The following is a 15,422-nucleotide window of genomic DNA, read 5'->3' as shown; positions in this document are numbered from 1 at the left end:
CTCAGCTGAAGATTAGACAGGCATTCAGGAACAGCTGCCCATTCTTCCTACATACCTCGCGCCGCTGACCAAAGTCTGGCCACACGCTACATTTTTCACTTTCCGCATTCACGCCGTGCCACCCGCCATGGGTCCGCTTTCATGTTTTATGGGTGGCTAATTGATTTACGTTTCGTAATCCTTAACCACTTTGAGCGTGTCATTATGAACACATTTCTTCATCGAATTTCAAAAGAAATGAAACTAGAAAAAGTGCGCCTCGGGGCACAGGTCTCCACCAGGGCAGGTCAGGTTGTGGCCTCCTGGTGGCGCTATAATAGTGAAATAGTGAAAAGGGTGACATTTTATTCTTACGCCTTGGATGGCAATTGGATGATTTGAGGCATTTTGTTCCAAAAAATGTGTTTTGCAAAAATCCACTTGTTGGTGGCGCTATAACAGGCCAATGTGAAAAGGGTGGGATATATTTTTCAGCCTAGTAGGAAAGTCTGTGAAAGATTTCACGTAAATTGATTTGAGGCTTGAAATGTGTTTTTCAAAAGTTGGCCTTCTGGTGGCGCTATAACAGGAGGTTTATTGTTGGCATCCAGACAGATGGATGGATGCACACACACACACACACACACACACACACACACACACACACACACACACACACACACACACACACACACACACACACACACACACACACACACACACACACACACACACACACACACACACACACACACACGTGTGCAAAACATACTCTCTCCCCATGCCTTCGGCTGGTGTAGACAAATATATAAATATAAATTAAATAATGTGCTGTGAGCTTGTAGATCGGCATTAACCAAGTATATGGTTAACCCTTTCTCCAGTTGAATCATACCGGTAGGTACTGCACCAGGTAGGTTCATTTCAACATGATTTGCTTTTTTTGGGGGGGGCTGTCACTTTACTGTCTGATAGTTTATTAACATTTTCCAAATATTTAAATGTTTCAGAAAATACACATTAACACGAATCCAACATCTTATTAGCAAAGACAAATTACAAAGGCTGTGGCTCCACAATACTAAATTATTGCTAAAACTTTGCAATATTTGAACACTGGTGTTAATTCAATTGTCTCTGCCTTGGAAACTGTCAATCTCGCTCCCTCTACTTTCTGTGCTGCTGCAGGAGAAGAACACAGCGCTCTGAACACCATTCTCAGGTTTAATGGTTTTCATGGCATCGTGCATGTTGGCGTTATCCATGTCTACAGTGGCGTTTCTGGCATTCACCCTCCCTCAGCACAAGGACGAGAATGAATGCTGTGATTTTAACCCATTCTGACCTGAGATCAGATTCATACGAGGTTTCCACGGGACACACACTGGTCTGATTAACCCATTCTGACCTGAGATCAGATTCTAAAAATGTCAGTCGTTCTTCGAATTTTTCAAAAATAGCAGACCTACAAGCTCGTATCGCGCCACTCGGTGGCGCGATATGAGCTTGTAGATCTGCTATTTTTCAATAGCTAAAGCATAACATGATGCCAACACCAAAATGGGTGCCCGGTCAGAATGGGTTAAAGAGGGAGAGCCAAAGTGATTTACTTTATGGTATTGAGATGGTAGGGAAGCTGAGAGGGAAGGTGTAGGGAGAGCACTTTGAACGCCTGTTTTGAAAATTGCTGTAAAAATAAAGTTTATATCTGGTATTATTAAGCCCAAGGCCTAATGGCTTTGAACTTTTCAAAGCCGTCAAGGAAACCAGAGACAGACAGATGCTTGGCAAAATGTCATAAAAACGGTAAAGACAAGAGTATACCTTTGTCTCACGCAGTGTCCCTCACAGGAGGAAACCACTCACAGTAACCACTCTAACCCAGAAGTCCATGGTAATGGTGACGGAGGCGGGAGCATTTTAACATGTACCAAGCTGTGATCATTCTGTCCCTCAAGTTAAACATAGCGCTACCTGCTTCTGCTGCCTGTGAAAGGCTTTTAGTGAATCTGGATTGATTGGACTCAAGAAAGGGAAAGAATTATGGCGCTCGCGGGTGGCGCAGGACTAAGTGGTTGCCTTTCGACCACCGTGGAGTCTGGGGGGTTTGAATCCACTGCGGTACTGACGTTTTACAAACACAAACGGACACATTTGGTGGAGGGAAGCTGGGCCGGGAGGTTGTTACACAGGTGGAGTAGGATGAAGGTGCTACATCCTCCCGGTTCGCTGCTCCTCATTGGCAGGTGAGCCAGTAGGGTGCCTGCATCTCCCCAGGGGATAAATAAAAGGTATATCTATCTATCTATCTATCTATCTACCGGTATTTATCAGCACTGACACCACAGAAATGTCTGGGGAGGTGAATGCCACAGACGAAAAACAGTCTAAGTCCACACTATTTATCCATAATGTATAAATGATAGATAAGGGGTCAGGACAACGAGGCCTTTTCGTGGAGGGGTCAGAATGAAATTTGGACTTGGACTGTTTTTCTTCTGTGGTACTTTATTGGCATAACATAAATTGGAGAGAGAAAAGGGGCTAAAACGCTACTCTAAATTAAGGTTAGGAAACCCATTCAGTCTGTGCATCTGTGCAATTTTATATTTTGCTACATGCAAGCTTCATACTACATCGTTGCTGTCGGGGTAGAAACCTTTTATCTCTATATTTATTCATTTTTTTAATTAATGTCTTGTTTGATCATACTAAACTGTAGTATGATCAAACGCTGTAGTTACTACACACAACAAGTCACACAAAAGTAGCAGATATACAAGATTGTAGATCTGCTACTTTTGCTATTTTTGAATTAGAATCCTGAAAAGTAACAGTTTTGGACATCACAAGGTTTCCAATCTGACAGAGACGATATATAAGGTTTAGGACAGTGGTTCCCAAACGCCAGGTACTCAGGTTAGGGTTAGGGTGTCGTACGGGACCTCTGGAGCCAGGTACTCGGGTTAGGGTTAGGGTGTCGTACGGTACCTCTGGAGCCAGGTACTCGGGTTAGGGTTAGGGTGTCGTACGGTACCTCTGGAGCCAGGTACTCGGGTTAGGGTTAGGGTGTCGTACGGTACCTCTGGAGCCAGGTACTCGGGTTAGGGTTAGGGTGTCGTACGGTACCTCTGGAGCCAGGTACTCGGGTTAGGGTTAGGGTGTCGTACGGTACCTCTGGAGCCAGGTACTCGGGTTAGGGTTAGGGTTAGGGTGTCGTACGGTACCTCTGGAGCCAGGTACTCGGGTTAGGGTTAGGGTGTCGTAAGGTACCTCTGGAGCCAGGTACTCAGGTTAGGGTTAGGGTTAGGGTGTCGTAAGGTACCTCTGGGGCCAGGTACTCGGGCGTTCCACAGAATGTCTTCATGGTGGCTCCGTCTTTGATCCCCTCCTTGCACAGACCAAAGTCTGTGATCTTTATGTGTCCGTCTTTGTCCAGCATGAGATTTTCCAGCTGAGGAGGGGGCGGGGCGACACACACACGCACACACACACACACACACACACACACACACACACACACACACACACACACACACACACACACACACACACACACACACACACACACACACACACACACACACACACACACACACACACACACACACACACACACACACACACACACACACACACACACACACACACACACACACAGAGTAAATTAAACAGATCAATAGTTGGATGGAGCGAGTGAGCGAATTAGTTATGGGTGATGGACAGACATCTGGCAATCACGGATCTGACTGGTGTCAGAATTCCATTGCCATTTTCTTCACAGTGTGTATATTTTTTTACTTGACCTGGTTTCTATTTCTATATCTATTCTTTCCCCCTGCAAATGATGCAAGCTTGAAGATCAAAGAATTTCACGCACATCTTTACACCTGTGTGAATGTTATCCTGTGATGACAATGACGTTATACTGAGCAATCCAGGCTAATTTGAGGCCTTGGGCCTGTGTCTTATCTCATAGTGTTGTGAATATAATTGGCATCGCGTGGCCTTTCTTTTAATATCACTGTGTCGCTCTCTGCCTCTCTCTCTCTGTAAAAGTCACCTGGCAGCTGTAGCTCACACGTGGGCCAGCAGCGCCAGGCCAGAGTCAGCACATCCTACAATCCTGCTACTCTGGCATTTTCAGGAGAACCCTAGCAGGCTGGGAGCCTGCCTTGTAAACCCAAGGGGAGAGCAGAGAGAAAGAGAGAGAGGAGGAGGAGGGGCTGTGCTGACCTGGCTGCTACAGAGTTTTCATCAGCTGGATGAGGCAGAGCTACAGATGCCACCACGCAATACCACAGCCAACGTCCCTCCTAATCCCTATAACCCTCTGCCTTTCATAACTGAAGAGTCACCAGACATCTGCCTCCGCTTCTCCCGTCCTCAAAAGGTATTCGTTTGGCGCGTTGCCTCTGTGACATTTCGAAGAAGCACCCGACGACTTAAAGGGCCAATGCGTAAAAAGCACAATTTTCTTTAACCCGAATCTGACTGTTCTGTCGTGAAGAAGACCCGTCTTGAGAGCTTTCCGCCAGAGGACAAGATACGTCTCTGCCATCCTCACGTGAAATGTAATTGCAAGCAACCATTGAATTGAACCAATTGAATCACTTGCGTCGACTAGCGTCGTCATGCGCCGACGTGCAACAGGACATATCACACCGCTGCCATGAACGCTAAAACCATTTTGTTGGGTCTCGAGCCAGTGGTGTGGTCTGGGCTTAAAGCTACAAAAGCATGCCATGCGTGAGCCTTTCATACTTAACGTTGAGGCAACGGCACCATTTTCCACTCTCTTACCACCAATATTACATATACTGAATATACTGCGCAGCAACCTACATATCCAGCCAGTCCCATGCCTGTGGTACAAAAAAAACAATGTCTGGATGTTACATATAGGGAGGTGCTAGTTATTTCTGTCTAGTTGCAGGAGGAGGATGGACCCTGCCTGCCTCCAGCTGCAGTGAGGTCTGAGAGTCTGATCTGGGAGAAGGCCAATCAATAAGCTCAATGCTGCTGCTACTACTGCTCTGGATGGAGGAGAGCCCTATTTATATCCTGCCATGGGAGAAGTAGAGAGAGAGAGAGAGAGAGAGAGAGAGAGAGAGAGAGAGAGAACAAGCAAAGAGACAGAGAGAGATGGAGAGAGAAAGTTTCCCCCGCCCGACCCACCTTTAGGTCCCGGTAGACCACGTTCCTCTCAGCATGCAGGTAATCCAGCGCCGACACTATCTCGGCCCCATAGAACCGCGCTCGCTCCTCGGAGAACACCCGGTCCCTAGACAGGTGGAAAAAAAGCTGCAGGAGGGTATAGAGGAACCACGGGGAGGTATAGAGAACACGGAGGCAGGTATAGAGGAAAGGGGAGAGCGTGAGTGGCAGGAGAGACATTAACAGGCAATGTTAGGAATGGCTCCTTGTGAGGATGATCGATCGGATCCCCCCCGGCTAGAAATTGATGGTTTTTGAGCTCACCTCACCACCGTTTGCATACTCCATGACAAAGCACAGTCGGTCGTGTGTCTGGAAGGAGTATTTCAGACCCTGCAGATGGAGGATAGAAGAGATTGATATGGATAGAAGATTGCTGAAATTGAAAAGTAATGCCTGATTTGTACATTGGTTGTGCACCGTGTCACGCACCGAAAACAGCCGCTCTACGAGCTCACAAAGCTACGTGCGAGTATATTGGCTATTTTCGGTATGGGAAACCACGAATAAATCAGGCTTAATGAGGCGAGAGGAATTTGATAACACAACTGAACCACATAATGCAGTATAGCTGCCTTCATTTACACTTCATTTGTACTGCTTGGAGTTAGGAAAAACCAGTGTGTCAAGGCTCTCCAATTAGGCTATTGTTGAATGCCAGCTATCCCCATCTGTGGCCTCTCCATTCATTCCTATTTCTGTACCTATTGTCTAACAACATAATGCAAATTTTAAGGTATTGACATGTTCCTACGGATGGAGATCTGTAGTAAAAATGGGGTGGACAAATTATATTCTGCTGTTAAACAACTGCTTAATTAAATCGTTTTTATTTGGAGTTTCATCCTCCAGCTTGTGCAGAATTTAACATGGAAGCTCATTCCCATCTGCTACTGCTGCTGGAAAATAGGTCAGAAATACCTTTATCCGAACGGCAACCCCAATTCCGGACTGCAATGTTATGTGACCAAGTCCCAAACTATGGTGATGGGAGAGGTCAAAGTCTAGATGGGGCTATATGCCAACTATGGGTCTCATACATTATGAGCAAAACACATCCAGAAGAGCTTTTCAGAGCCTGAAGTCTAAATGATAAAAAGAGGTCTATAGCACAGCTCTCCAAAACTATTCCTAGCCTGGAGAAGAGTGGCTACTGAGTCTCTTTGTAAAATGATAAATGGTGCGTTTATATAGAGTATTTATCCACTTTCCATTACATTCTCTTATTCACAGACCAACGGCAGAGGAAACCATGGAAAGCACCAGCCTGCTCAATCAGGAGCAATTAAGATGGTCAGTGTCTTGCTCAAGGGCACTTCGAGACACGTCCCTATTCTGGAGCGGGCATTTGGCGGAAATAGCTGATCTACAAGCTCACAATGTGTTGCAAAATGGCACGTTGTGAGCTTGTACGTCGCCTATATTCGGCGAAGATATCTATTATAGTGAGTGAAAACAGGATGGGGCCTAGTATAGAGTCCTGGGTGACCCCGGTCAACCACTTAAATGAAGTAGGGTTTAAGTGGTTCTAAGAAAGGTTTCGTATACGGAGGACCTCTTACGGTACTTACCGTCAGGAACGGGTGTTTGGAATTCTGGAGCACTCTGTTTTCAGTGAGTGTGTGCGCCACTTCATCCTGAAAGAAGACCAGAAAGACTACTTGTTCAACTTCCACCATGGTCCACCATTTAGATATCAATCAATGCCCCATACCTCCCCTCACCCCTTCACTTCCTCTGTAGACTTCTCGCTCAGAAAGCGCACACTTACTTTGGCCACGATGACCTCCTTCTTGAGGATCTTCATGGCGTAGTAGCGTCCCGTGGCCTTCTCCTTTACCAGGATAACTTTGCCAAAAGTGCCTTTTCCCAGGAGTTTGAGGTATTCAAAGTCGTGCATAGTCTACAAAACCCGGCAGGAGAGAAAGAGAGAGAGAGGAGCATCTGGTTACAAACGGAGGCATTAATGAACTCGCACTCTCAACTGGCCAAGAACACACAATCCCACTGGCAACACCACAGAAGCATTTAACCCTGACGTCCCTGTTTTGAGCATGCCATTATTATAGGTGAAATGTTTTGCAATAACACACAAGTGTCTGCAAATACCAGATTTAGGCGCTTGTGTGGAGTCGTGATAAATAAGTACCTGTCCACCACCTAAGGAACCAAATCTACCCCGGTGCATCCAGCTTGGCAGAGTGTCTAGACGAAAGCAGTGCTTAATGGTGTACACCGCAGCTATGGGCACCGCACAGTAGATTCGTCTATACTTGCTCTACTGCCCATGTTCGGGGGTTGGAAGCCGGGCGAGGAGTGTCGATCTACAAATATTGAGGGCTGTGCTATACACCTTCAGGCTGGATGGTGCCTGTGTCAGTGGGGGGTGTTTAACAGGAGTAGGACGGTGGCGTTATGAAGAAATTGACATAATGACTGGATAAGCAAAGACATTTTTAAAGGGAAACTAAAAGAAAATTGCAGATCTACAAAGAAACAACCATTGCGTTGTGAGCATGTAGATTGGATAGCCGAAGTGGTTAAGGGTCTTAACTTATTGCGCCGTACCAGGCATCCGCCACACAATTGTCTAAAACCAGCAGAGAGAGAAGCATCTCATTACAAACGGAAGCATTAAAGAACTCTTAACTGGCCAAGACAAAGACACACAATCCCACTGACAACAACACAGAAGCATTTAAGTTGCCGTATCGGTCCGGCCTATATGCGTCTGTGTCTCGGTTAGCGGCCGACCCCGCTGTGCTAGTGAGAATGTTGAAAACAGTTGTGTGTTCAGGGACATTCAATCCGGCGGCCTTTAGACCTTGGTTTCATGACTGGCTTGGTGCACATGTGAGGGTGTTGAAACCCGCTGGACATGCTATCTGGTGCTAAGCCATCCACGGCTGATGTTAAGAAGCCGACATGGGGCTGAAGGGGATGAGGTAGCGTGAGGCTAAATGAGGCAGGTATGTACGTGAAGCAAGAGTAGAAAATATAGGCGAGGAGCCGTGCTCCAGGTGGGGGCAATTAGGGAGAAGTTGGAGAAACAGTGAGTGACCGCAGTCTCCCAGGGGGCTATACCAGTGGTTCCCAAACTGTTTCAACTCCAGACCCTAAAGAGAAATCAGATGTTTGCCCGGAACCCCCAAACCAGTGAAAATACCAACATGTCGCTTTTGCGGCGTGTTGCGAGCTTGCAGATTGCAATTTTCTATATTTCTTAAACATTTGTTTTTAAATTTAGGGAATTCTTTAGATTATTTTTGTTTTATAGAGGGTATGCGCATGCATAAAGTGAATGGAAAATTGAGTGATAAAAGTAAGTTGAAAAGTGAGTTTAACATTGTTTAATGTCGTTTAATGCAATCAAATAGGACTTTTCTGATGGATGTATGGGCTGTCAAGGCCAGAAAGTAGTTTTTTGACACTCAGTAGGCGCATAACGTCCAGGTATGAGGATGATGTCACGCGCATACCCTCCATTCATGAAATTATTTGTGACAAAAGTTTGAATTTGTACATTGTTTGAAATGTACATTAATAATATATGACAACATTTTGTAAACATAAAATAAAGGGATATTCCCTCGTGGGAAACAGCGGTGTCTATACAAGGCTTCTCCTTGTAGTCGGGTGTAGTTGTAGTTGTTTCTAAATGTCTTAGCCTGAGGTGCAGGACAGGGTTCCGTACCACTTTCTGCCTGGGTTTGGTCAGATACACCTCCATGTCCATGGGGTCAGGAGACGAGTCCATCCTCTCCTCCTCCTGCTTCTGCAGGCCGTCGGCCACTGTCTGGATGGCTTTGGTCCATTCCTCCCTGGAGGGAGATTACATCAGCCCCGTTTACCGCCATGCATGCAACCCCACAGGACCAATCACGTGATTGTCATCTTATCAACCAACAGGAAGGCAATGTCAACCAGCCGAGGGTCCGGCCGACAGCCAGTGGGCCTGAGAGCAAGAGTGCCTGTGTGCGCACGCTCGTGTGTGTGTGTGTGTGTGTGTGTGTGTGTGTGTGTGTGTGTGTGCGTGCGTGCGTGCGTGCGTGCGTGCGTGCGTGCGTGCGTGCGTGCGTGCATGCGTGCGAACTGGGCTGTAAAATCTTTAACCCATTAAGACCAGAGGCCGATTCTACAAAAGCCTTCTAAAATCAGTAGTTTTACAAGATTTATTTTATTTTTTAAATAGCAGATGTACAAACTTGCGGTGATCTTGTAGATCTGCTATTTTCAAATAGCCAATGCAAAAAATCTTAAAATGACACGGATGCTTTTTTTTTTTTGCAACAAAGGCGGGTTTGATCTTTTTATGTAAACGATGCGTGCGTGCCTGCCTGCCTACGTACGTGCGTGCGTGCATGCGTGTGTGTATGTGTGTGTGTGAGGTGGGGGGGCTTGCCTCTCCTCGGGGGTCTCCACGTGGAAGGTGCGTTCGATGACAGTGGTCCACTGTAGGCAGCGGATGATGAATGTGTTGGGCTTCGGACGCTCAGTCTTCATGAGCTGGCACTCTGACCACAGGCAGGGAGAGAGAGGGAGAGGAGAGACAGAGAGAGGGGGGAGAGAGAGAGAGAGGGGGGAGAGAGACAGAGAGGGAGGGGGGAGAGAGAGAGAGAGGGGAGAGAGAGAGAGAGGCAGAGAGAGAGGGGGAGAGAGAGAGAGAGGGATAGAGGGGAGAGCGAGTGAGCGAGTGAGCCAGAGAGAGAGAGAGAGAGAGAGAAAGAAAGAGAGGGATAGAGGGGAGAGCGAGTGAGCGAGAGAGAGAGATGGGGGAGCAGAGCAGAGCAGAGACAGAACACTGTTAAAGCCATTCATCTTTATCGCCATCCTAACAGACAGTGTTGGAGCCTCTCTGGGCTGAACAGGTGCAGTTACCTCCCATCATTGACTCGCCTCTCCTTTGGAACTTCACTTTTGCACTTTTATTTTTTATTTGTTTGTATATATATTTTTATCACTGGGTTTGATGAATCACGAATTGTTTCGATTTTGATAAACTTTCTCTTAACGGTAAATGAACAATTTCATAGGATTTATGGTGCTTAAATATCTATCATCCAGTCTGCTCAGGAATATTGAGAATTCTGCAACCTGCAATAATGAAGTATGAAGTTATGAAGTGTGCAACTGGAACATTGTCAATTTAGTGACAATTTAACGAAAATCTCATTGCCACGCTCAACTTTTAACTCGCAAACTTCCTAAATTCTCACACGTTTGCAGCAAATAAAAATCGCTTCGTACGCATTTTTTTCTTCCATATATCCCTTTACTCATGACGACGTTATAACTAAGCGACTTAAAGGAAGCAGAGTCCTCCATCTGCAGCTCTCCCTTCATGCAGCAACATCTGTTCCCCAAACGGAACGTGTCAGCAGATACGTCAGGACGTGACACAAGAAAGCGGCCCCCATCCTGATGGATGGAGGCTAGGGGGGGGGGGGGGGGGGGGGGGGGGTGTAGTCAGACCACCACAGAGCTCCAACATGGCTCCATGGAGGGCTCTATCTGTGCGATCCAGCTGCAGCAGCAGCAGCGCCTCGCGCCATGTGTCCTCCGTGGCCGGGGTTGCGGTGGCGGTGACAAAACTCGGGAGCCACCGATGATGATGGAGACGGCGCCGTGGAGCAGCACCGGGCATAAATAATTGAAATCGGGCCGACTAATAGCCACGATAACTCACGAGTGTCAGGGAGGAAACATTCTGTTAAACAAACAGTATGCTGTCTAATTGCTCAGTTCAGTCATCTGCACAACTTTTTGTGTGTGATGTTGTTGCCCACACAGGGCTGGGAGGAGCGTTGTTGTTTTTGTTTTGTAGAGGAAGATAGAAATGATCAAAATGGAGGGGAGACGGAATTCGATCGTGTCAAGACAGCAACAAATCGGCACACGGTTAACTGCACGTCAGGTGCCTGATCGGAAGCAGAGAGACTCACACACAGGATTAGGGCTGATCATTTTCTTAGTGATTATTCTATCCGACGTTTTCGATTAGTAATTGAGCAGCGTGTCTTTTTAAAGTAAAGCGGGGCAGGGTCCACGGGCATAACACCATCTGACGTCGTTCCCCCAAAATTCTGCAGTGCTGCCACCATAATGTGCAATGAACTACAAAACTCATTAAAGATCTCGACTCCCTACCCAAACTCACAACTAAACTAAAAGAATGGCTGACCTCAAAATACAAGTGAGCATAGTTGAACTCTCCTCTGCCACCCCACCCCTCCCTCCTTTGTAAATATACCTGTTGATACTACCGAGTTATCGTATTGTATTGTATGTATGTATTATGTATTACTGATTAATTGAGTACAATGGACCACAATGGAATCAAGCCCTCTATATACTGTATAATCTTGCAGATCAATGTTTTTAGTAGTCAAACCTATAGGGTATGCACTTACATAAAGTGAGTGTCAAATCGAGTAGCGAAGTGAGTGGCAAAGTGAGTTCAACATCGTTTAAGGATGTATGGGCTGTCAAGGCCACAAAGTATTATTTTCTTTGCCACTCAGTCAGTAGGCGTTCCCGCATAAATCCGTGGTATAATGATGTCACGCGCCTACCCTCTATAATAATCTATACTTTCCCAACCGTTTTGGCTCTACAGAAAAAAAATCATGGCTGAAAACAGCTGCTCTAAAAGCTCACAACTTGTCACAGTGTGATGCTTTGTGAGCTTGTATATCTGCAAGGGTTCATGTTAAAACACAGCTAAGAGGAGAAAAAGTCCGGGTTGTGAGTTTGTGAGATGACGAGATACTTACGGCCTACTGAGAAGTTGTTCAGGGGGGTTTCCAGCTGGTCCACGTCTTGTGGTCTCTCCTTGTACCCAATGAAGGTGCCATCGCTCTTCAGAAGAAAGTACCGCGGCCTCCAGGTCTTGATGTATTCTCCTGATAGGGGAGAAAGATAAGGGCGCGTGTCATCGACCACAGAATAAAAAAACACTTTAAGACAAGGTGTGTCTACATGTGGAGCGTTTGAAAAACCTAATCTAGTTCATACACACTGTAGGCTCTTTTTCACACATGGTTTAATTCTCAAAATGCTGAGCAGCGCGTGACAACTGCTTTTACATTGTGTCTTGATGATTAATGATGCACGGGGTTCTCCTTTCTCAAGGTTCTCTCCTAATTCCCAGAGGTGCGACACGTTTCCTGCCATCTAATTGCTATGCTGTTCACTAGCGCTGGCTAAAATGACTGCCTTGTCGTCCTCTTTCCATTAGTGTAGGTCAACGGCGGGACAAATGGTGGTTGTAGCTGGAGTCAGGACCTTCATCATACGCCGTCTGTCCTCTTTGTACAAGTATAGGGGTGCAACAGTTAATCAATTAATGGATTGTAAAACAAGTACTTATAATCCATCATTTTATAACATAATTGTTAAATAATCTGTCCCCGTGTTGGGCATGTCCTCCTTTGAATCCTATAGGGAATAGGATTCAAAAGATTAAAAAATAAAAGGTTGATCTGCTGTTTTCTATCTTTTTGCATGACACTGTTTTGAGACGAACGATGCTTATACTATTTAGAAAATGTTTGACCATCTGGGGGAATAATTCTCAGTGATTTTTGGGAAGGCATACACCCCCTAGTAATAGGAAATATGTGATGGCATTGCAGTGGTGGTAGCTTTTTGCGTTATCACTCCATTTATAACCACATGCAAAAAACGTTTTCAAAATCCGAACGACGCATTCTACTTCAAGCTGATATTTTAATCAGCAAAGTTTCCCTTTAGACTTCTATTCATTCACTATTCACCATTATTATTCAACTTATTATTATGACGATTTTGTATGCCTGGATATGAAATGTTTGGGATGGCTTGTCTCAAAACAAGTCACATTGTTGAGACTAAAGCCCATAACCTTCAGCCATGCACCCGCCATTCGCTCACAAGAAACACAAATGAATCCCGGACGGTTAGCTCAACCGTCTGGGCACCTATAGGCCGCCAAGCCAGCCGGATGGCGTGCCGCGGGTTCGACTCCCGAGCCAGACGGCCTTTGCCACGTGCGTGTCACTCCCCATCTCTATCCCCCTTTCCTGTCTAATTACTGTACCCTATCAATAAAGGCAAAAAACACAAAAAAACGATCTCAAAAGAAAAAAAAGAAACGCAAATGAATCAACCATAGGCGGACAAAACTCAATTTATTCTAGTGACGGTTCAGGAAATGTTGCGCCAGATGTTTCGCAGAAGGAAGGGGTGGGAAAAAAAGAAAAGATAGAACTTACGCACCATAACAAGGCAGCCACACACACTAGAGTGAGATCTGAATATTTATACAGGAAAAGTGTAATTTATTTTTAATTACGGAACTGCATATTAACCCCATGCAGTGCTGGAGCAAGCTGTCCTTAATTGCCCCATTTCCTCTGACACAAGTGTGCTCTGTGTGTGTGTGTGTGTGTGTGTGTGTGTGTGTGTGTGAGAGAGAGAGAAGTGGAGGGGTAGGAGATCAGTCAATATGAGATCCTGTCCCCTTCCTTCAAACAAACACACGCGTCTGTGTGTGTGTGTGTGTGTGTGTGTGTGTGTGTGTGTGTGTGTGTGTGTGTGTGTGTGAGAGAGACACAGTCACACGCACAAACCACAGGCTCCCGTCTTGTGAAGCGGATCCAAGAACTGAGACAGTACCGACAGAACAAAATGCTTTTAATAGCATCCAAGCATGTCTCCTCCACTCGGCCAAGGCAAGAACTTGTGTTTTACAACATTGATGTAGTATCACGTTTCTCAATTAAATAATAGAGAAAGTAATAGCTGCCTTACTTTCAGACCTAAAGAAAAACCACTTCATCACCTGCCTTACTTTTTAAGAGCTCACATTTCATCATCCACATAAGGTTGAGAAAATATGCTCTTGATTTTTAACGATATTAACTCATATAGGGCTGCACCTATCGATTATCCAATTATCTTCTTAACCATTATTCTATCGATTAATGTTCTGATTAATTAAATAATCGAGAACCGCATTTCTTTTGTTTAATTTTTTATATATCAACGTTTTTAAGATGTGGACTCATGCAACTATGAACAATTTTCATAACAATTATTCTATCGATTACTTTTTCAATACATTTTATAATAATATTATGTATATTTTTTAATAATGTTTTTTATATCAATTATGAATTAGTGTTAAGTGATTATTTGCCCTTATAAAATCAAATAAAAACATTTACAGAGTGATAATTGTAACAATAACACATTATCGAGGCTACTTTGCATATATGAATACAGGTGTGCCTTGAGATATTAATAATAATGAATAATAATGAATTGCATTTTTATAGCGCTTTTCCAAGTGCTCAAAGCGCTTTACAATGGTTCATTCATTCATACATTGGGAGGTGAAGCGGCGAACGGGCGACGCCAGCGTCCTCACTTCCCACATTCACACACCAATGGTGGCAAGCTCACACTGACCAACTCATTGGAGGCAATGTAGGGTTGGGTGTCTTGCCCAAGGTCACTTTGACATGTGGACAGGAGGAGCCGGGATTCGAACCGCCGACCCAGGGATCATTGGACGACCTGCTCTACCTCCTTGTGCCCTGTGGTGTGCTGGGCACAAAAAGTTTGAAAACTGCTCTACGCTGAGCCATTAAACCCAAAACAAACAGCCGAGTGTAAAAAAAACCCCACCTGATTTACAGCAACTGGCAAGGTGGCGGCACGAATCACAACACTAGAGAGAAAACATCTGCCTCAGAGCACTGTGTGCTTTAGACTTCAATCCGCAGCAGATGTCCAATATGTTATTACGTCTGCTGCCATTTTTCATCATGGCAGGGAAGGGGATTTTTCATCGCCCGTTCTGCAGAGTAAGTGTTTTCACACCAAATGTAGCTCGTTTAGAAATTAGCTCGACTTTGTCAGCCTTTCGGAATGCCATTTTCATCTCCTACCTAGTACCTACCTACAAAGCCCCCCGGAATGTATGCTGCCCTAATTGAAACACACGCTGACTGTGGGTGGTGGGTAGTGGTGGTATGGTGGGGGGTGGGGGGTGGTGGTGGTGGTATGGTGGATTCCCCTCGTGTTCGTTTGAGTTGTGATGAAATTTCAGCCACGAGTCGTTTGTCTGTTTTACACTTCGGAGGCTCGACATCAACATCCACCACATCAGTCATCGAAGACAACCTTCTAGACGGCCCTGCTGCCGAGTGCCATTTATCACAATCATTCATTCAGGAGGAAAA

At 45.4% G+C, this 15,422-nt stretch overlaps 1 protein-coding gene across 2 annotated transcripts in view; it reads right to left on the bottom strand.

Moving 5' to 3' along the window:
* Positions 1-15,422, bottom strand: part of akt1 (v-akt murine thymoma viral oncogene homolog 1) — a 45,348-nt gene that overhangs the window by 10,251 nt on the left and 19,675 nt on the right. For both annotated transcript variants that reach the window (XM_080784409.1, XM_080784410.1), the window contains exons 3-10: positions 11,970-12,098; positions 9,599-9,710; positions 8,891-9,017; positions 6,968-7,099; positions 6,768-6,833; positions 5,461-5,529; positions 5,158-5,283; positions 3,305-3,433 (exon numbers count right to left, since the gene is read on the bottom strand). In XM_080784409.1, the coding sequence (XP_080640535.1) occupies positions 3,305-3,433; positions 5,158-5,283; positions 5,461-5,529; positions 6,768-6,833; positions 6,968-7,099; positions 8,891-9,017; positions 9,599-9,710; positions 11,970-12,098 (890 nt within the window). The remainder of the gene's footprint in view (positions 1-3,304; positions 3,434-5,157; positions 5,284-5,460; positions 5,530-6,767; positions 6,834-6,967; positions 7,100-8,890; positions 9,018-9,598; positions 9,711-11,969; positions 12,099-15,422) is intronic.

The sequence above is a fragment of the Protomyctophum bolini genome, assembly GCF_963924005.1.
Source record: "Protomyctophum bolini genome assembly, chromosome: 15".
Classification (NCBI taxonomy): Eukaryota; Metazoa; Chordata; class Actinopteri; order Myctophiformes; family Myctophidae; genus Protomyctophum; species Protomyctophum bolini.
Note: the sequence above shows the minus strand (reverse complement) of the source record. Positions and strands in the feature narration are given on the sequence as shown.